A 23,631-nucleotide genomic window follows, 5' to 3' on the forward strand; every position below is an offset into this window, starting at 1 on the left:
ATCTCTTCACTATAATTCAACATAACTCATAATAAATCTCAGAGTTAACTTTCTAAAATTTCTGCTTTGTGACATGGTGAGAATGAACAGGAAGTCAGAGGTCCTGAGCCAGCCATCAATTCACAATACGCTCTTATAAAAATCACTTCACCTCTCTAAATTTTCTCATCTATAAAATGAAGAGTTTTTATGAGATAATCTCAAGATATTTCCAGTTCTAGACCCTTACATGTCCAAATTAATATTCTGGAGATAATGAGAGATATAGATTTATAAAATTACTGATATATATACATATATATATAATTTATAAATACACTAATATATATATAAAAGTTGGCATATTCACCAGTATTATATATATATTACATATGTATAACTTATAAATACACCTATATTAATATAAAGTTGAATGATAAAAGTAAAATTTTGAAATGAGTAAAATAAATACCCATCAAATCCAAAAATCAATCTTAATTTTAAAGAGAAAAAGAAGAATATTAAAATTTGCCTTAAAGTGTTCACTAGAAGGAACAGATGATTAGATAGACGCATGGTTGGACAGAGAAAAGAGGGGTATGAAAGGGATGGAGAGAAAAGGACAAGAGCTGGGTCTTCCTTGTGTGTGTCCCTATTCCTTAAAAAGTCAGGATCAGAGAGATAACCACCTTAAATCTTCTCATTTTAAGATCTTTGTAAGGCAAACTCTGTTTGCCTTCTAGTCTGCAGTTGAATAAGAATTAATAGATTTAGTCAAGACTTTATCTTTGGTTCCTTCTCTATAGGCTGTCTCAAATAAGATAAAATATTGTGAAGTATTATAAAATACTACATCCAAATGTAACCTATTAATACAGAAAGAAAAGCTTCCTCTAAATCTCAATTTCCTGTTACTCAGAAAAAAATCAAATCACCTTACCTGATATTGATACCTTGTTTGTATATTTTACATGCATCAGAAGGCAGAATTCGGGAAAGTAAAGGCACTGTATTTTTAAAAAGAAAAGATAAAAAATAACTACCCAGAGTTCTGAGACATTACAAATTTCTTAGTTAAAAAAAGAGTAACTTAAACATTTTATTAATTTTAATAATTCCCTTTAAAATAGTATTTTTCCACTTAAAAAATATATATAAAGCAACTCTGAGCAACTTCAAATATCTACTATTTAACTGTAATTGCTATATAGTTCATCACTCTGCACACCCACACACCCACAAACACATACATGAATATCAGAGTCAATACAGTGCCACTCTTGGGTACATATTGTAGGACGTTATTATAAATGAGAGAACAGTGCCCTATGACAACTAACCCATTCTGAATGGGTAACCCGATGAACCTGGATCCTTTCTGATCCTTTAAATATAACCTCATAAAATAGTAGGAAAGTAATGAGTATTAAAGAAAAAAAACAGGCATTTTTGGAGCTAAATAGTCTAATTTGAGTTTGAATTCCAAATATGTGACCTTGGTTACTTAAGCTCACTATACCTCAGTTTCAAAATCTGTAAAATGGAATCATACTATTTACCTGCAGATTTCTACATCCAGTGTTGTTCACATTCAGATCACAAGCATATTCTGATATTTTTTATTATTTATTATCTGCTACGTTTTGGGAAATACAAGTTATTCTATGGATGAATAAATATGCATACAGGCTATAATAAGCTACCACATACAAAAGAAGAAAAAGAAAAAAAGGGAAGCCCAAAATACTTGAAATCAAGATCACATCACATATACATATGTATATAAGAATACATGTGTGTTATACACAAACAATGAATTGTGGAACACTACATCAAAAACATAATAAAAAATTAAAAGAAAGGAATATGGTGTGTGTATAAGATATACTACATGCCTATTTTATAAAACTCAGTGTTTTAAAAATGATAAATCAACCTCAGTTAGAAAGAAACAAAAACTTTAGAGAAAATCAAGGCTAGTTTTTTAGTTAACTTTTTAAGAAGCATCAGTATTTTCTAATTAACATAAAAGGTATATTACTATATCAATGTCTTTTTTAAATTCTTAGAGGTCATATAATCCAAAATGATTTTCAGCATTAAAGACAGTTTTCTAGACATTTTATTGTACAAAAATAAGAAAAGTTACTGCCCAAAGGGAATGTCAACTAAGAGTTTTTTCATTAGTTTCAGAGGTAGAATTTAGTCATTTATCAGTTGAATATATACAGTGCTCATTACATCAAGTGCCCTCCTTAATGCCCATCACCCAATTATCCCTTCCCCATACCCAACTCCCCTCCAGCGACCCTCAATTTGTTTCCTAGAGGTGTCTCTTATGATTTGCCTCCCTCTCAATTTTCATCTTATTTTTCCTTCCCTTCCCCTATGTTCATCTGTTTTGTTTCTTAAATTCCACATATGAGTGAAATCATATGGTATTTGTCTTTCTCTAACCGACTTGTTTCACTTAGCATAATATCCTCCAGTTCCATCCATGCTGTTGCAAATGCCAAGGTTTCATTCTTTTTGATGGATAGGTAATCATTATCTGATAAAAAAGTTTTCCTTATATGAAACAACAGAAGTTGAGAAGCACAATTACAGCATTTATCTTATATAAATGATCAAAGCTCTTCTTTGATGCTCTTTAATCAAGATCCAGTTTTCCTGTCCTTAAGTATCTAGTCAAGCATGAAAAAGATAATTAAAAGATAGCAATCTAATTTGTTAACTTAATTTACTGCATCTTTTGAAGTAGTATGGTAACCTACAATAACAAAATTTAGAATTATATATCGATTCTTATTTATCAAAAATCAGAAATGCAGGAACAGAGGAATACAGAGAGAAAATAAGAAATTTAGGGATTGAGAAGCAAGAGCTAATAAAAAGGAAAAAAGGAAGATCATGGACCAAAAAAAAAAGATTCCTGCTAGATTTTAATACAGTCCAAAAATGGAGCAATTTCCATTTTCCCAATTCTGTGATGATTTTTTCCTCCTGCATATAAACTGATCAAGTTCTCTCTATCTTATTTCAGCATAATCTGAGAGTTTAACACAGCACTCCAAAGGTAGCATAATTCACTGAACTGAAAAAAGAAGAGTCTCTACATTTTAATTTTGGTTTTGCTGTCATTTACACCTTGATCTTAAGAACAGTGTGTAAACCTACTGTTTTCCATCTAAAATACACAAATAATAGTCTCATATACAGAATGGATATTCTATAAATTATAAGATAAAGAAACTTTAAAAATTATTAGTTTTTCTGTTTAAATGTGCTATATATACAAAGCTAAATCTGAAGTCATGATTATTATAATAGTATAAATTATTTAATGCTTTTACAGTAAATATATAAAGGGCTTCCTTCAAAACATAGTTTCATTTATCCACACCAAAACGAAAGTTTGCAATATCTGGGGCAGTTATTATCCGCCATTTAAAAATGAAGACACTGAGGCTCAGGAAAGACATGTAATTTGCCATATCAGATAGGAGCCAGTACTTCTAATTCCAATTTAAAGCTTTTCTATATCTAAAAACCTAAGCTGGAATAGTTTGGTTTACTTGCTATTAACCAAGTCTGAGGCTATTTTCAGCCACACACTAAATATAACACTATGAGAAAGATAGAATTATCTTTTTCATGCTCCACTACCTCTAATTAAACCTAATCCTGGATCTCAGTATTTCCTAACTTCCCCTTATTTCTGGGTTGCCCTTTTATGTTTTAATATCAGGGTTTTCTTAATAAAAATCAAAGTGTCACGTTTATTTAGCATTTTATGTTTGCAAAGGGAATTTATAAGTTCTTCCTTATTTTTTTTTTTTTAAGTAGGCTCCATGCCCAACATGGAGCTTGAACTCACAACCCTGAGATCAAAAGCTGTATGTTCTACCAACTGAGCCAGCCAGGTGCCCCAATATTAGGGGAAGAAAGAAACATGCCTAAACTCTAGAAAAAAAGCTTACTAATCAAATCTAACAATAGGGATTATCCTGCGTTTTTTAAATTCAAAGTGTCTAAATTAAATCTGGTCAATGAGCTTAGTTTTTAGAATTACACATGACATCTAACCATCAGGTGCTAGTAGTCTTGACATGAAATCAGTAAAATCCTTAATCAACAATGAAACAGATGTGCTGACTTTTTTGCATCAAAGTCAAGTTCCCAAAGAAGCAATACTTTCAACAAATACCACGGTGGTTATGTCATGAATTTGATTATGCAACATCTATAACATTTGTAACTATAGATATATGTACAATTTCAGCAGTGATTACATCCATTTCTGTTTCTTCATATAATTGAAATGTTACTTTTAAAATATTTTAAAACATTTGCTCAGTAAGATAAATGGACTATTTTAGAATTTAAACCACTAACAATTTCTTTAGAATCAGTTAAAGAGCCAATATACTCAAGGGACTACCTTGAATATAAGATTGCCAAGCAGACCTGGGGTTTTTACAGATAGAAAAAAAAAAATGGGTAAAAAAAATAGTATTCAGGCTTTACATCAATCTGACTTAGAGTTCTTTTATTTTACAAAGCTACTACAAACCTCTTTTTCTCTCAGTGTTCTAAAACAGCAGGACTCTGAATGATATATAAAGAATAAAGGCAAGGTAGGCCTACAGAGTAACAAAATCATGTGTGATTTTGATGGAGACAAAACTAACCTAATAAGCTAGAGTTGTTAGTAACAATGTTGGAAAGAACGGATTACATTAGAAATCAAAACTTTACATTTAGAGATTAAACACACTACAAAAATCTTAATCATTCATGCCATACATTATTATGTACTTGTTAAAGTACTTCCTCATGAACAAATATGGAAAGATGCCTATGATACATTATGTAAAAATGGCAAATTGCATAATGATATAATGGTATGATCCCATTAAAAAATAATTCTGAAGATATATACACATATATGTATTTGTGTATATAGATGCACACATACACTTGTATAATCTTTGAAAAGGGTTTGAAAGCATTCACATGAACAGTAACAGTGATTTTTATAGTTGTCAATATCTGATTAGTTTGATGATTATTTTGGGGATAAATATCACTGAGCATTCAAATATCTTTATATCACAGAAACTAATTCAAATGCTTTAAAAAACACATGTAAGTTCATTATATCCAAACCTATATACAGATTACATTGTTTTTAAATCTTTAAAAAAAAAAAAAAACCAAATTTAGTTGTCTTAGTAGTTGCTTCATTAGTAAAGGTCACTAGGATCAAACGCCTATTTAGACATGAAGGTTTTCTCCCTAAATGGACTGAGGTTTAAAATGGGGAGGAGGGAAACTTACCTAGCCAAGATAAATCATTAAATTACTACAAAATTTCTAGGGATTAAGGTTTTATAAATAATTGAAACAGTGTGCAACCAAACACTATGCTAAGAAAGCAGCTGTAAAGTATACAATAAAAGTGGCAAAAATGATTGAAAGATGACAAAATATACAAAATCAAATAACGTTAACTGAATTCTTCTCATCCAGGGATCTAAGTACTATACTTCAAACCTCCTTAAATTCAGTAATCTAATAATCTTATAATTATTCTCTTCCTTTGAGAATTCCTTATATTTATTACAATATTCAAACCTTCATTTTGTTAAAAAAAGACACTTTTCAATCTTAAAACTTTTGGAAGTTACTAATTAGGTTGGGATAATTAAGTATTACTACAGGGCTTTATTAACATTACATTCAATGTGATAAAAAATATTTAATTTTCCTTAGGGTAAGTATCAAATTTGTTAACATTTCTATATAATAACTTTTTCTAACTTGCATTTCTGCATATGTACATATTTTACAGTAAAACATAGCACACTCTTACCCCAGCTTTGAAAATCCCAGTGAAGTTCCAGATAAAAGTCACCTAGCTAAGAAATAAAATATAAATAATTACTAAATGCACCTTAGTTTAACAGCTCTTATATCTATTGAATATTTTGCTTTTAAAAAAAAAAAATCTATTATCGCTAAAGGTCTATAGACAGGAATAGAAAGTAGTTTCAATTTTTGGAACTGGAAGAAAAAATATGGTTAAATTACTTAAAATATTACAGTAGCACACATTATTATATTTATCTACAAAGGAAAATATGCACCAACTATAGATTTTACAAGAATATCTTAACTACATTGAAACATATCTGAAACTGACAGGCATTTAAATTGGTATCAATAAATAGTCCATTTCTCAGCCATAACCAAAATAACAATAACTGTAAAACTAGCTAATAACTTTAGATGTGTTATAAAATATGACTTCCAAAATGACTATTTGTGCAGCCTCATAATGAACTGAGAAAATGAAACTCTGAAATAGAAACTTTTTCTATAAACTGTTAACACAAGTTTACGAGATGAAAGGCTGTATTTCACAAATTAGAAGCTAGACAGCAAAGCCTGTAACTGTTAAGGAAACTACTGTGATCAAATATTCTAAACAAATTTATCTCTTGAGATATAAAACCAAAAAAGCATACTTCAGAGGAGACACAGTTAACATGATGGGTCTATCTCCCACAGTTCTTTCAGATATCAAAAATACAGTGGACAAAAATAAAAGAGAACAAAGCTCTCTTCCTTTCTGTGCCAGCACACCCAGCTCTTACCATCATGATGTAGGACAGAAAAAAAGAGTTTTGCTATATAGAGAAAATGCTGTTCCTGGAGCAGATAGGGGCTTCAGCTCTTAGGGAATCTTTCAAACCAAAGTACAAAGGAAAATTACTGCCATTAATTATGATCTACCTCCTTTTTTCTTAGAGTTCTTATCTAATTAGTTGAAAACAGTAATTCTTTATCTACTTTCCTAGTTCAAAGTAAACAGTGCTTCCATAGGATGAAATTTATCCATTATAATCAGGGTATTTTGTTTTATCATCATTGCTTAATTCAAACAGGATTTTTACCATTTCTTGACTCTTAATAATCAAGCGATTAAGACTGCATTTAAAAAATGCTTAATAGTATACTTATAATTATTCTTTAGGTACAAGATCAGTAAAGAGATATAGCCTACCTCTTTTAGGGCTTTTAATAATCGAGGTCGTTTTTCTTCAACACTTTCCCTGGATTGCTGCTTAAGCTTCCTTAAAAGAGCCGTAACTAAAGTTTAAATTAAAAAATTGTTTTTAATTTAAAATGAATTTCACCATGCTAGACTGTCAATTATAGCTCAATTAAAAAAATTTATACAAAAAAAATTTTTGCCATGTTAGAAAACACCACTAGTTTATTATACAAAGACATATATATAGACATTATAAATTAAGTCAATAAGTTTAATAAAACTGTTATGAACCCCAAGGAAAATTGAGAAGAGATACCTCAACATGAACTTATATTCACACTAGTTTTAGTTTTCCTAGTTTTTAATTATCAGTGAGTATTTAGATTACCCAATCTCAGTCAGATGATGCAACTGAAATAAGGGAAAATATTAGACTTAAATGAAATAAGCCTAACAAAAGATAAGATAGAAAATATGCACTGGGGGAAAAATATGTACATCACTACATGCTGACTTCCTCCTAGTCCTGACATATTTTTCATATATATATATATTTATATACATTAAAATACTATTATTTTTACTATTTTACAATATGCATTCTTACAACCTACTTAAACCCTTATGTGGAATACAGAAGCAAAAGATAAAAAGAAAACAAAAAGGAAAGAAGAAAAGAAGATGCGAGTGAAAGCTTAGACCAGATTTTTGTGTACAATGCCCAAATTAGGAAAAGCCCAGAAAATAATCTGAAAAACAGTGGAATCTATTCTTACTTTGAACCACAGTTTTAACCATCACCCCACTGTATTTTAAAAAGTCAAAAATCAAAGAGCAAATTTAAATCACTCATGGTCTTTTGGAACAACAGAAGAGGCTGAGATGAGACCTAGAAGTCAAGGTGTGGGACCTCATCTCACCATACTGTCCTACAACTAGCTTTGTGACCTAGGTCAGTAGTTTCCAAATACAAGTCTATATTTCAGTGCCCAACTGTTCAAGCTCCCAGTGATATGAAGTAAAATGAAAAAATTGGGAACCAGGCTGGAGTAGTTGTTTTTTTTTTTAATTTATCAATTATATACTTTTTCAATTTAAGGACTATTCTTTCTGGTATTTTTGGTTTCAAAGTGTCTTTTTTTTTTAATGAAATGGTGATCATAGAAGAAAGTAATTATCCTTTTTTAAAGTTTTTACATGCTAAAATGAAACATTAGCTACTCCACATCAATCCTCAAATACAATTTTTTTCTGGTCTGTGAAATCCAAATAGTCTGAGAACCAATGACCTGGATAATCATTAAAGTTCCTTCCAGATTCAAATTTATATGAATCTGGCTAACTTCATGTTTGTTATAATTTAACTTTAATATCAAAGCTACATTACCCAAATGTAGTAGAATTATTTTTATAATTCTTCTCCACTATAAGCTCAAGTATTTTAATAAATCTTTCTTGTCTTCAAACTCAAACAAACCTCTGTGAATGTAAGGAATGGAAAGAAGTCAATTCATAAATAGAAAAGATATCTTAATGTAAAGCAGAAGTCCTATATTTTTCACCAGGTAAATATACTGGAACTGACTGAACACATGCAGTAAATTAACAATTACATTAAAATGGCCAAACATTATTAAAAAGATAGTGACAAAGAAATCTACATTACATTAAAAAATAACATCAACTCAAACTTTCTTATGGAAACAGAACCAAACATTCAGAATGCAATTATACAAAATTAGCAATATGCTTTTGTGGGATCAGGATTTGTACTTCCATATTGTAAGAATCACATTAACAACTGATAATAAGGAAAAAATTACCTTTAGAGGACTTGGATGGTATCAGAATTCATACAAAGACTCAAATGAAGAACTCCAATAAACCACAACTTATTTAACTTTCTCTTTCCTTGTTTTCCCATACAAAGCACTTTTAAAGTATTCAGTTGGTTGTGCCTAAAGCCTTTGGAACTATGCCCTCCTGCTCCAAGAATCATTCAGATCTGTATCGTCTGCCCTCCACTTCCTTTTATGCTCCAGAAATTATTTCACACTTCTTATTTAGATAGTTCTATGGACATACCATAGATAACTCAAACGCAACAAATCTAACATCAAATTAATTAAATTCCAGACTGATATCTCTCTGATACTGACCTGGGCTGATCACTGTTCACCACATAACCACCATAAGGAAGAAAAGCAACATAATCTTGAAATTTTATTAATCTAAAGTGAAATAGTTCTTTAAATTTTTTTTAGTAATCTCTACACACAACTTGGGGCTCAAACTCACGACCCTGAGATCAAGAGTTACATGCACTTCCAACTAAGCCAACCAAGGCGCCCCCTCCCAAGTGAAATAATTCTAGATAGTCTCCAAAAAATATCGTATCATCTAGCTGTTCTGTAGCACAAAAACATCAGCAAAAATCAGACCAAAAAAGAAACAGGTCACAGCTTTTGCTAATAATTTATAATATCAGATTATATTTTGTTAACGAGATAATATTTCAGCAATAATTATATTAGATTATCTCTGATTTTTCAAATAATGTAATTTTCTATGCCCAGAAATTTTTAATGTAACACAAGCTAAGTAATTAAAAACTTAAATCATAGTATTTAAAACAATTTCAAAGTACAGACCCATTTAATACTATTATAAATACATCCATATATTTCTTTTTTTTTTTTAAGGTTTTATTTATTTATTTGACAGAAAGAGAGACAGCCAGCGAGAGAGGGAACACAAGCAGGGGGAGTGGGAGAGGAAGAAGCAGGCTCCCAGTGAAGCAGGGAGCCCGATGCGGGGCTTGATCGCAGGACTCTGGGATCACGCCCTGAGCCGAAGCCAGACACTTAATGAGTGAGTCACCCAGGCACCCCACATCCATATATTTCTAAATATGCAGCTTAGGAGTTGTTAAATTTACTATTCTTTAAGTTAGCAGTTAAATATTTCCATTTCATGTGATAGGAAATAATTTTTGAAAGCACTGAATAATTATGTATATACAATGATTGGCAATGGAATCTATTCAGAACATGTATCTAAGACATCACTCTACAGAAGAAAATCACTTTAAAAGCAGATCTCAACTACTATGGGCCTCAATCTTTTACATTAAAATCCGGTAACTGATTTTCCAAGAAAACTGTTTCTTGGACTTCTCAATAGGTTATAAGCTCCTAAAGGGCAGAGACCATGTGTTAATTCTCCACATCTTACTATACATACATGCCTTATAGTCAGAACTCAGTAAATATACACTGACTCTAAATAAAAGTTATGTGAAAGCCACATAAGTCTCAGTGTAAGTCAGAAACCCAGGAGTCCATCTGGTTTCCTCTCCATTCTGCTAATGGGTTAGAAACATCAGAGAAAGTTCCTTTAGACTGGTTGCTGCAAATTTTACTTTATTCTCAGTTTGCTAGATCTGTATATTTTTTGGTCTTTTCCCTGACATAATTCTAGGATTAGTATCGCTTCTTACTCTCGTAAGAGTCTCTTGATTTTGCCCAGAAAGGACAATTGTCAATGAATAACAAATATATATACTCATATAACTGTTAAATCATCACAATTTTATCTCATTAAATCCTAAGCCCAAATATAACTTCACCATCAAAAGCTTCACCATCAAAATGTGCAGAAAGTCCACAAAGATGTAATACATGGATTACATATAAAGCTTAAACATAAGAGCCCAAAACGTGGCATCAAACAGAACTAAATCAACATAACAGCCTAAGAGCGTTCAATCTTAATGCACTTCTTTAATAAAACTGCCCAATTTTTTATTGTTTCTTCCACAAGTCGAGATTTATATTATTTTCAACCTCAAATTGTAAAAAGATATTACCAGAAAGGCAATATTCTCATTCATCCAGATTTAAATTTTATAAAATTTTCAACTATTGAGATGTGGTCGACAAAAATAAAATCTGTATATGAAGTTGAAAAAAAAAAAGAAAACTTAGGAATAGGAGAAGATAGAGTAACTGAACACTTTGTATACTGTGAGAAAACATGTGACTTTTTGAAATTCTCAAAAACTAAAACAAAGACACTTGCTTCTCGCTTTCAGCAAAGCCTATGCCCACCAATTAAAGCAAAAAGATAACTGTTATAACACACTGTGATTATTTTCAGTTGCAGTTAATGTTCCACATAATTAAGTAGCTGCCAGAAACGACAATCAGGTCTCAGTGCTTTTAAAAATCCTTCGTATTAAATAAGTAAAACAATGGAAGAATATCAGTAGAGCAGAATACTGTAAAAGAAAAAAATAATAAACAATATACTTTTAAACATTATTCCTCAGTTCTTTTTGTGTACTACCCAATATCCAAGTTCCTAAGTCATGAATAATTCACATATAAGTTCATAAATAACGACAAACATTTCATACTATGGAAAGTTACACTAAATGAAAATTACATCAAAAGCATCAACTTCATATTTTGAGAGTGTATATCAAAAACAATAATTTATATTGCTTACTCATCTGTCTATCTCCATAGCTGATGGCTTCCGCCAGTGGGCTCCATCCCTGAGCATTTTTCACCTTTACTGGAGCATTGTGAGCCAAAAGTAAATGGGCACATTCTGAAACATAAACCGGTAATAATATCAAACATCATGCAATTTTTAGAATCTCTAAATATAAAAATTATTTAGAAATTAATGTATATATACATTTGTATGTATAAATGTATACAATGCAATATAAATAGATCTATAATATAAACACTGTACCATAAAGAAAAATAATTTTAAAAGCCCTATATATCTAAACAAGGTTATTTCAGATCCTTAGATTCAAGAAGCATACATTCTATTACTTAAAAATAAATTGTATCTCTCCAAAGAAGTACTATGTTCCTTAATAATTATCCCTAAGAGTATTTTGAGAATATTTCCATAGTCTAAAAGATAACCCAGGATCCCCAAGAGTAATTTACATCAAAATTCCACTAATAAGGGGGCGCCTGGGTGGCACAGTGGTTAAGCATCTGCCTTCGGCTCAGGGCGTTATCCCGGCGTTATGGGATCGAGCCCCACATCAGGCTCTTCCGCTATGAGCCTGCTTCTTCCTCTCCCACTCCCCCTGCTTGTGTTCCCTCTCTCACTGGCTGCCTCTATCTCTGTCGAATAAATAAAATCTTTAAAAAAAAATTCCACTAATAAAACTCAAAAGAGGATCTGTATGTATGTAATGTCAAGTGGAAAGTTCCTAATTTATTTCAGTAAAAAAAAAAAAAAGTGCTTTCCAAAAGGACCAGTAATGTTTCCATAAACCCTTATTTTTCAAATGTTAGAATTCTTTTACTTCAGGGAAACAGTCAAAAGAGGAAAAAAATCTGTTTATGATTCCAAGAACAAATCTGGAAAGTCTTTCTAGTAATCAAAAGAAGTCTAAGGTATAGACCCTTCTATAGGTTGAAGATACTCTTCTTAAAAATTAGAAATAAAAGGTATATTAATAGGCAAAAAATTCAAAACTGAGGCTCATGGAAATTTAGTATGGCTATCCATTACTAAATTTCCTAAATGAATGCTTCATTCATTCAATCAGTCATTCAGCAAATATGCTATTTCTAAGCACTAAGTCCTTGATAAAAGCAGTGAGAAGAAAGATAAGGTCTTGCTATCAGAGAGCTTACATCCTTGTTAGAAGAAAATAAGTAAACTAATAAGTAAAAAAAAAAAGTCAGATAATGGTAAGTGCTTTAAAGAAGTAACGGTATAATGACAATGTCATGCAGTTAAGCACAAGTGTTAGAAGAATGTGATTCCTAGTTATAAAAGGAATAACTATACCAACATATAGCACTAGAAATAACTATACTAAGTTTTATTAAAATAAATAAATTAAAATAAAATAAATAGAGAAATTTTACAAAGGTACTTACGAAAGTCTACAACAGTATATAAGAACATAGGTACAAGAGGGGCTCCTGGGTAGCTCAGTCAGTTAAACATCTGACTCTTGATTTCATGAGATCAAGCCCCACATCGGGCTCTGTGCTGGTGTGGTCTGCTTAAGATTCTCTCTCCCTCTGCCCTTCCCCCACCTTCTCTCCCTCCCCCCGCAAAAAAAGAGAGAGAGAGGGAAAGAGAGAATATATGTACAAGAATGTATATTCTAGCAGTTTATAATGGCAAATATACTGGAAACTAAATGAATATCCATCATGGGGGACTAACTGACTGATAGGATGCATCTATACCACTAGAGTAATATACAGCCATTTTTAAAGAATAGTGTCATATCAAAAGGACATAGGAACCAGGCTGAATGCTCAGGTACTGGCCAAATTTGGGAAACTGCACATTAAAAAGAATAATGATTAGTTATAACACATTAAACTAAAAACAATCAATTACAGAAAAATGCCAGCTAATAAACGTAGAAGAAATGGTAGAATTTGAAAATCAGTGTATTACCACACCAAAGTAGTAACTGATTTAAGCAAATATCCTCAATGAATGCTAAAGCCACTATGTAAAATGCTACAGTGCTGGAAAATAGGACATTCACATGGTACCAAAGTATTATCCCAAGATCACCTACAAATTATAAAGAGAAAAATGCTCCTTTCCAGTGAAGATATCTGGAGATCATCAGCTTAAACAAGTGACCAAACATGGTGGCATTAATAGTGGCATAACTTGACATTATATGTTTCTAATGTGATGTGACATAAAGTTCAAAACATCACCTATGCAGTATTCTTTCCAGAAATATTTAACTTGAATCAAATCAAGCCTTGATACCTAATTTTCAACTTGCAGAAAATATACAAGATAAGAAACAAGTTAAATTATATCATAAGAAAATAATTAGGCAAATATGAGATGGGAGACACTCTACAAATTGATTGGGCACACTATTCAAAAAGCGAAGTAGAAAGGAAGAAGAAAAAGCAGGCAAACTTTTCTAGATTAAAATAAAGTAACATAACCACCAAATGCAATGACTAAATCTTAATTGGTTCTTGATTCCATATAAAGCACATATAGAAGAAATTTTTGGAACAACTGGAAAAATTAAAATATGGATTAGATATTAGAGATTATAACAATATTATTAATTTTCTTAAGTGTGATAATGGTAGGGGTGCTTGGGAGGCTCAGTCAGTTAAGCATCTGCCTTCAGTTCAGGTCATGATCCCAGAGTCCCCCATGTTGGGCTCTCTGCTTAGCAGGGAGCCTGCTTCTCCCTCTCCCTCTGCCTGCTCCCCCTGTTTGTGCTCTCTCCCTCCCTGTCTCTTGTCAAGTAAGTAAATAAAATCTTTTTTTAAAAAGTGTGATAATGATTTTGTGGTTATGAAAGAGAATGTCCTTATTCTTAGAGATGCATGCTAAAGTATTTGGTGGTAAAATGTCATGTCTACATCGAACTTTCATATGATACAGCAAAAATAATATATGTAACACTAAGAGAAAAACAAAGCAAATACGATAAAATGTTAACTACTGAACCCAGGTAGAGAGTATTGGAATGTTCATTGTGATCATCAAATCATTGTGAATACCCAAGAATTCAACCTGAGGACTGACAAAACAAACTCCACAACTAGAGGGAGAAAAAAGGCCACATCAAGGAAGGTGGAAAGTGCAGTGAAGTGGTTTGAGAGAGAATGCTCTCTGGACTGTGGGTGCTGGGGAGGGGAGAAAGCCCTGGTTCAGAGAAAGGCGAGAGAGTGGAGTTCACAGGGATAAGCATAAGGAGAACACTTCCCCAAAGTCATTGGCTGGGAAAATGAGAGCGGCTGATTCTCATGAGGTTTTGCAACCAGCAGGGTTCACAGACTGGAGTTTTGGAGGTCTCTGGCCTTGGCAGGCATAGTGACCTGAGGGTACTGCCCTACTGCTGGAGAGAAGGCAGGCAAGCAACCCCTGGGAAGACAGCACAATCTGAGGACCACCTAGGATACATGGAAGGAGTCTGTTCACTCTTCCTGGAATACATCTGTGACAGCATTGTCTCTCCATGGACAAAAGAGCCCGCGGGCACCATTTCATTCCCCCCGCCCTTCAGCATAAGTGCAGAGGCACCTGCTGAGGGCGGCTAACCCGGACACTGGACCCTGGCTATTTAGCCTGCTTTGTTCCAAATACCATGCCCCTGTACGCTGGCACCACTGCCCTTCTGGGTGAAACCTGTGTCAGTCCCAAGGCAGCAAAATCCTTACCCAAAAAACTAGCACAGGTCCCCGCCACACTGGGTCCCTAAAGGTTGAAGTTTTAAAAGTAATCAGGCATGGGCGCACCTGGGTGGTTCAGCTGGTTAAATATCCAACTTGTGGCTTCAGCTCAGGTCATGATCTCCGGGTCCTGAGACTGAGCCCTGCATCAGGTTTGCACTCAGAGAGAGTTTGCTTGAGATTCTCTACTTCTCCCTCTCCCTCTGCCCCCCCTCCAACCCATTCACATGTGCGTGCTTTCTAAATAAATAAATAAACAAATAAATAAATAAATATACAAACAAACAATCTTAAAAGTCAGCGGGCTTGGTTGTAATAGAGCCCAAAGTGCATAGCCCTGCTCCAGGCAGGCAAGCAACCTGAAGACAGGCAATGTGAAAATAGGGATCCCAAAAACGGCTTGGACACATGAGGGGAAATTATTCGCTTTTCTGCAAGGCTTCCCTGACAGCAGCAGGCAAGGACTCTCCTCTCCAGGGACAAAGGAGTTGGCTGGAGCCATTTCCCTCCCCACCCCTCAAAAGAAACCAACTTCAGTAAACAGCACAGTGCCAACACTGGCTGCTTAACCTACTTACACCAGGTCCTGCCCTGCCACGCTCTGCTGGTACTGCTTTTCTCAGGCAAGTGTGCCTAATGACCAGCACAGCAAGCCCCTCCCCCCAGAAGACCAGCACAAACCCCCACACATGCCACGTCTACTGACCACAGAGTTCTGCAAAGCTTCAACTCTAGTGGGAATAGCATCAGGTCTCATTTAACAAGCAGACCAGAGCACACCTAGTTAAAACTCACCACACTCTGGCCAAGGTCCAAACACTGTCCACGGCAGGCAAGGAGAGCCTCTATAGAGGACTGACATGAGGGAAAGGGCAGAGAAAACACAGCAGCAGAGTGCAGGCAGCACACACCAGAGGCACTTCCTGAGGGGCCAGACCCTGGACATTATATGACCTCTCCTTCATAAAGCCTTTACTCACAGGAGCAGGAAACATAACAGGATTTTCTAACACAGAGAAGACAGAGACCTATACAAAATGCCAGGATGGAGGAATTCATCCCAAAGAAAAAACAAGAAAAGGTCACAGCCAGAGACCTAATCAAAACAGGTATGTAATAGGCCTGATACAGAATTTAAAGCAACAATCATAAGAATACTCTCCAGTCTTGAGAAAAACTTATAGAAAACATCAGGAAGTTCCTTACCAAAGAAATAAAAGAACTAAAAAACAATCGGCCAGAAAAGAAAAACACAATATCTGAGATTCAAAAGTAATGACAAGGATGGAAGAAGCAGAGTAATGAATAAGTGAAATAGAAGATAGAATTATGGAAAACTGGGCGCCTGGGTAGCTCAGTTGGTTAAGTGTCCACCTTCAGCTCAGGTCATGAGCCCAGGGTCCTGGGATTAAGTCCCACATGGGGCTCCCTGCTCAGTGGGGAGCCTGCTTCCCCTCTCCCTCTGCCCCTCCCCTGGCTTGTGCTCTCTCTTGCTCACTCTCTCTCAAACAAATAAATAAAATCTTAAAAAAAAAAGAATTATGAAAAATAATAAAGCTGAAGAAAAAGAAAGAGCAATGGAACACGAGAGTAGACTTAGGGAACTCAGTGACTCCATTAAATGTAATAACACTTGTTATCACAGGAGTCTCAGAAGAAAAAGAGAGAGAAAGGGGAGTAGACGGTTTATTTGAGAAAATAATAGCTGAAAACTTCTCTAACCTGTGGAAAAAAACAGATATACAAATCCAGGAGGCACAGAGAACTCCTATCAAAATCAACAAAAGCAGGCCAACACTAAGACAAATTATAGTTAAATTTGCAAAATACAGTGATAAAGAAAAAATCCTAAAAGACAAAGAAGTCCTTAACTTACAAGGGAAGACCCATAAATTAGCAACAGATCTATCCACAGAAACTTGAGAAGCCAGAAGCCAAGGGCATGATATATTTAACAGGCTGAATGGGAAAAATCTGCAATGAAAAAAACTCTATCCAGCAAAGTTATCATTCAGAATAGGAGAGATAAAGAGTTCCCTAGATGAGGGGTGCCTGGGTGGCACAGCGGTTAAGCGTCTGCCTTCGGCTCAGGGCGTGATCCCAGCGTTATGGGATCCAGCCCCACATCAGGCTCTTCCGCTATGAGCCTGCTTCTTCTTCTCCCACTCCCCCTGCTTGTGTTCCCTCTCTCCCTGGCTGTCTCTATCTCTGTCAAATAAATAAATAAAAATCTTTAAAAAAAAAAAAAAAGGAGTTCCCTAGATGAGCAAAAGCTAAAGAACTTTGTGAACACTAAACCAGCCCTGCAAAAAATATTACAGGGGACTCTTCGAGTGGGAAGGAAAGACCAAAATGACAAAGACTAGAAAGGAAAAGAGAAAATCTCTAGGAACAATGACAAAACAAGTAATAAAATGGCACTAACATGTACCAATAATTATCTGAATGTAATTGGACTAAATGCTCCGATCAAAAGACACAGGGTGTTGGAATGGATAAAAAAAACAAGATCCATCTATATGCTGCATACAAGAGACTCATTTTGGACCAAAGACACCTGCAGATTGAAAGTGGGAGGATAGAGAAACATTTGTCATGTAAATAGATACCAAAAGAAAGCCAGAGTAGCCATACTTATATCAGACAAACTAGATTTTAAACCAAAGACTATAACAAGAGATGAAGAAGGGCACTCTATCATAATAAAGGGGACTATCCAACAAGAAGACCTAACAATTATAAATATTTATGCCACTAACGTAGGAGCACCCAAATATATAAAACAATAACAAACATAAAAGAATTCACTGATAATAATATAATAATAGTAGGGGACTTTAACACTCCACTTACATCAATGGACAGATCATCTAAGCAGAAAATCAACAAGGAAACACTGGCTTTGAATGACACACTGGACCAGATAGACTTAACAGATATATTCAGAAAATTTCATTCTAAAGTAGCAAAATATTATGTTCTTTTCAAGTGTATGTGGGACATTCTCCAGAAGAGATCACACACCAGGTCACAAATCAGGCCTCAATAAATAAGAAAAGACTGAGATCATACCATTCATCTTTTCTGACCACAACGCTATGAAACTTCAAGTCAACCACAAGTAAAAATTTGGAAAGACCACAAATACATGGAGGTTAAAGAATGTGGTACTACAGAATGAATGGGTCAATCAGAAAATTAAAGGAGAAATAAAAAAAAATACAAGGGAACAAATAAAAATGAAAACACAATGGTCCAAAACATTTGGGATACAGCAAAAGCGGTCATAAGAGGGAAGTATATAGCAATACAGGCCTACCTCAAGAGGCAAGAAAAACCTCAAATAAACAACCTAACCTTATACCTAAAGGAGCTAGAGAAAGAACAACAAACAAAGCCTAGAGCCAGCAGAGGAAGGGAAATAATAAAGATTAGAGTGGAAAAATGATACAGAAACTAAAAAAGCAGAACAGATCAATGAAACCAGGAGCTGGTTCTTTGAAAAAATTAATAAAATTGATAAACCCCTAGCCAGACTTATCAAAAAGAAAAGAGAAAGGACCCAAATAAATAAAATCACAAATGAGAAAGGAGAAATAACACCACAGAAATACAAGCAATTATAATAGAATATTACGAAAAATTATATGCCAACAAATCAGACAATCTGGAAGAAATAAATTCCTAGAAACATAAACTACCAAAACGAAAGCAATGAGAAACAGAAAACTTGAACAGACCAATAACCAGCAAAGAAATTCAATCAGTAATCAAAAGTCTCCCAACAAACAAAAGTCCAGGACCAGATGGCTTCCCAGGGGAGTTCTACCAAACAATTAAAGAGTTAATACCTATTCTTCTCAAACTATTCCAAAAACAGAAATGGAAGGAAATCTCCCAAACTCATTCTATGAGGCCAGCATTACTCGAATTTCAAAACCAGATAAAGATTCCATTCAAAAAGAGAACTACAGGCCAATATCCCTGATGAACATGGAAGCAAAAATTCTCAACAAAATACTAGTAAATCATATCCAATAGTACATTAAAAGAATCCTTCACCATGATCAAGTGGGATTTATTCCTAGGCTGCAAGGGTGGTTAAATATTTACAAATCATTCAATGTGCTACATCACTTTAATAAAAGAAAGGATAAGAACCATATGATCCTCTCAATAGATGCAGAAAAGACATCTGACAAAGTACAACATACATTCATGATGAAAAACCTCAACAAAGTAGGGAGAGAGGGAACATACCTCAAGATGATAAAGGCCATATATGGAAAACCACAGCCAATATTATCCTCAATGGGGAAAAACTGAAAGCCTTCCCTCTACTGTCAGAACAAGACAGGATGTCCACTCTCACCACTGTTATTTAACATAGTACTGGAAGTCTTAGCCTCAGCAATCAGACAACAAAAAGAAATAAAAGGCATCCAAAATCAGCAAGAAGACACTATTCACTATTCGCAGATGACATGATACTCTACGTAGAAAACCCAAAAGACTCCACCAAAAAACTGCTAGAACTCTTATATGAATTCAGTAAAGCCCAGGATACAAATTCAATGTACAGAAATCTGTTGCACTTCTATACACCAATAATGAAGCAACAAAAAGAGAAATCAAGGCATCAATCCCATTTATCAATGCACCAAAAACCATACAATATAGGAATAAACCTACCAAAGAGGTAAAAGATCTATACTTTGAATACTGTAAAACACTTACGAAAGAAATTGAAGATGAAATAAAGAAACAGAAAGACATTCCACGTTCATGGATGGGAAGAACACATATTGTTAAAATATCTATACCACCCAAAGCAATCTACAAATTTAATGCAATCCCTATCAAAATATCAATAGCATTTTTCATAGAGCTAGAACAAACAATCCTAAAATCTGTATGGAGCCACAGAAGACCCCACATAGCCAAAACAACACTGAAAAAGAAAAGCAAAGCTGAAGCATCACAATTCTGGACTTCAAGTTATACTGCAAAGCTGCAGTGATCAAGATAATATGGTACTAACACAAAAACAGACACACAGATGGAACCGAATATAAAACCCAGAAATAGACCCACAACTATATGATCAACTAATCTTCAACAAAGCAGGAAAGAATATCCAATGAAAAAAAAGACAGTCTCTTCAACAAATGGTGTTGGGAAAACTGGACAGCAACATGCAGAAGAATGAAACTGGACCACCTTCTTACACCATATACAAAAATAAATTCAAAATGGATGAAAGACCTAAATGTGAGACCTGAAACCATCAACATCCTAGAGGAGAACACAGGCAGCAACCTCCTTAACATAGGCTGGACACTTCTTTCTAGATACGTCTCCTGAGGCAAGGCAAACAAAAGCAAAACACGAACTATTGGGACTTCAAGATAAAAAGCTTTTATAAAGCAAAGGAAACAATCGACAAAACTAAAAGGCAATCTCTGGAAGGGGAGAAGATATTTGCAAATGACATACCTGATAAAAGGTTAGTGTCCAAAATATATAAAGAACGTATAAAATTCAACAGCCAAAAAACAAGCCAATTAACAAATGGGCAAAATTCGTGAGCAGACATTTTTCCAAAAAAGACATCCAGATGGCCAACAGACACATGAAAAGATGCTCAACATCACTCATCATCAGGGAGATACAAATCAAAACTACAATGAGATATGGCCTCACACCTGTCAGAATGGCTAAAATTAACAACACAGGAAACAACAGGTATTGTTGGATGTGGAGAAAAGGGAACCCTCTCACACTGTTGGTGAGAATACAAACTGGTGCAGTGACTCTGGGACACAGTATGGAGGTTCCTCAAAAAGTTAAAAATAAAACTACCCTATGATCCAGCAACTGAACTAATAGGTATTTACCCAAAGGATACAAAAATACTGATTCAAAGGAGCCCATGCACCCTGATGTTTATAGCAGCATTACCAACAATAGCCAAATTATAAAGAGCCCAAATGCCCATTGGCTGATGAAAGGATAAAGAAGAGGTGCCCCCCCCACACACACACACACATTAATGGGATATTTCTCAGCCATCAAAAGAATGAAATCTTGCCATTTTGCAGTGACGTGGATGGAGCTAGAGAGTATTACGCTCAGCGAAATAAGTCAGTCAGAAAGACAAGTACTATAGGATTTCACTCATGCGGAATTTAAAAAGAAAAAGAAGGGGTGCCTGGGTGGCACAGCGGTTAAGCGTCTGCCTTACGCTCAGGGCGTGATCCCGGCGGTCTGGGATCGAGCCCCACATCAGGCTCCTCTGCTACGAGCCTGCTTCTTCCTCTCCCACTCCCCCTGCTTGTGTTCCCTCTCTCGCTGGCTGTCTCTATCTCTGTCAAATAAAGAAATAAAATCTTTTAAAAAAATAAAAATAATAAAAAAAAAAAAAGAGATGAACATGGGGAGTGGGCAGGGTGAGGCAAAGCAGATAAGAGACTCTCAACTATAGAGAACAGACGGTTACTGGAAGGGAGGTGGGCAGTGGGATGGTTTAAATGGGTGATGGGTATTAAGGAGGGCACTTGTGATGAGTACTGGGTGTTGTATGTAAGTGATCAATCACTAAATTCTGCAACTAAACCTAGTATTACACTGTATGTTAACTAACTGGAATTTAAATAAAAACTTAAAAAAAAAAAAAGAAAGAAGGAAGTTAACAAGGAAAGAGGATGACAGCCCAGCTAAAAAGAATTTTTTTAAATAAATAAAATGGATTCTCCAAGAAACCTACCATCATGGGGTTTTATGCAAGTTAAGTGTGTATGTGTGTATATATAAAGAAGTTAGGGGAACATAAACATGGATAGATATCTATGGACTTACAGAACTATTTCATGATAAACTTTTCAGTAAAAAGAAAAATATAGCAAAGTACTGTGTGTGGTGATTCAACTTCAGTAAAAACAAACTAAGCCCCTGTGTTATATAAGTAAGAAGAAAGGGGTGCAAGGATACCCACAAGGCTATTAATGTTAATTACATCAGGAAAAAAAGTAGAAGAGACAATATTTTTATATGTTTTTCTACTGTATTATTTCAATTGTTTCAATAGTTATATATAATAGCCTAAAATAAAGCAAGATGGACCACAATCTAAAGCAATATCCCAATTATGTAAACTAAGGTATAAGACTGGTATGACTTATATATATGTTAGACATGTCAGCTATGTTTTCTGATATGCCATAAATCCTGCTGAATGGCTGCCCTTGACTCACCCTCCACTCACAATTCAAGTGATGTAGAAAGGAGCAACGAAAAAATACGTCAGATCATCATAAATGTCAGTCACCTAAAACATATTCTGAGACATTAAAAAAAAAAAAGCAGGATCAATCAAATGCCTCTCCCAGCAATTTTAACAATGAGTAATAAAAAAACAAGACAGTTAACAACCAGGAACTAAGGGTTAAAAAATGCATAACTGTGCCACAAAGAAGTTAGGACTTGAGGAGTCTGGATAAAATGAAATTATGAGGAATAGAAATCACATACAAATAAGCAAGAGCTATAAAGATAATAAAATACAAAGAGAATAAGATAAATAGGACAGTGCAAAGAAAAGAACATCCAGACAGAGACTTATGAGAGTAAGAAATCATACTAACTCTAGAGTCATTTCAGGGAAAATATTATACAAAAACTGCAGACCCAGAAGAATGAATTAAAAGGTGCAGCAACTGGTTCGATGAACCTTTCTCTGACGTCCAACCAAAAGGATAAGAAATAAAGATTACTTTTCTATTTCATCTTCTAAAGATTCCTGAAGTCTTCTTTAAGTATAACATTCTTTCCATTTCAACTCAAATCCATAATTCAACAACTTCCCAGCCTAGAAGGCCAACATGGTCAACAGACCCAGAAATTCAGAAAAAAATCAGACTTCAGTGGTGAAAAAATAAGGTTGTTAAGATGAATGAGAAAAGTAAATAACAGTGTAAAAGTCCTAGGATATCCCTCTTTAAGTCAATCAACAAATATTATTTGAGCACCCTGGGTATTTTTACCGTGTTTACAGACAAGCATACAAATAGCAAGTTTTCCTTCAACAATGAAATCAGTAAAAGAAGTATATTTATCTCTAAGGAAGAAGATAAAAGAGAATGGAGTGCCATAGACTGAAGAGTGGTACAATGCAAAATTAATATACAGAATTAATAAGGTAGAGGTTTTATCTTCCACTACACATTTCAATATTGCTCCTATGTAACCAAATCTCAAAAATATGAAAAGGCCATAAAGAAAAAAGCGAAAAAGAGTATGTAACTAAAAAAATGTAAATATATCAGTATACTAACTCTTGTACCTACCCTTCATGAAAAGGACTCAGAAAAAGTG

At 34.3% G+C, this 23,631-nt stretch overlaps 1 protein-coding gene across 3 annotated transcripts in view; it reads right to left on the reverse strand.

Annotated features, from left to right (window-relative positions):
• ANKRD13C (ankyrin repeat domain 13C) overlaps window positions 1-23,631 on the reverse strand; it is an 85,535-nt gene that overhangs the window by 38,514 nt on the left and 23,390 nt on the right. For all 3 annotated transcript variants that reach the window (XM_011237717.3, XM_019810375.2, XM_002929673.4), the window contains exons 3-6: window positions 11,549-11,653; window positions 7,049-7,134; window positions 5,855-5,900; window positions 920-986 (exon numbers count right to left, since the gene is read on the reverse strand). In XM_011237717.3, coding sequence (XP_011236019.1) covers window positions 920-986; window positions 5,855-5,900; window positions 7,049-7,134; window positions 11,549-11,653 — 304 coding nt within the window. The remainder of the gene's footprint in view (window positions 1-919; window positions 987-5,854; window positions 5,901-7,048; window positions 7,135-11,548; window positions 11,654-23,631) is intronic.

The sequence above is a fragment of the Ailuropoda melanoleuca genome, chromosome 2, assembly GCF_002007445.2.
Source record: "Ailuropoda melanoleuca isolate Jingjing chromosome 2, ASM200744v2, whole genome shotgun sequence".
Taxonomy (NCBI): Eukaryota; Metazoa; Chordata; class Mammalia; order Carnivora; family Ursidae; genus Ailuropoda; species Ailuropoda melanoleuca.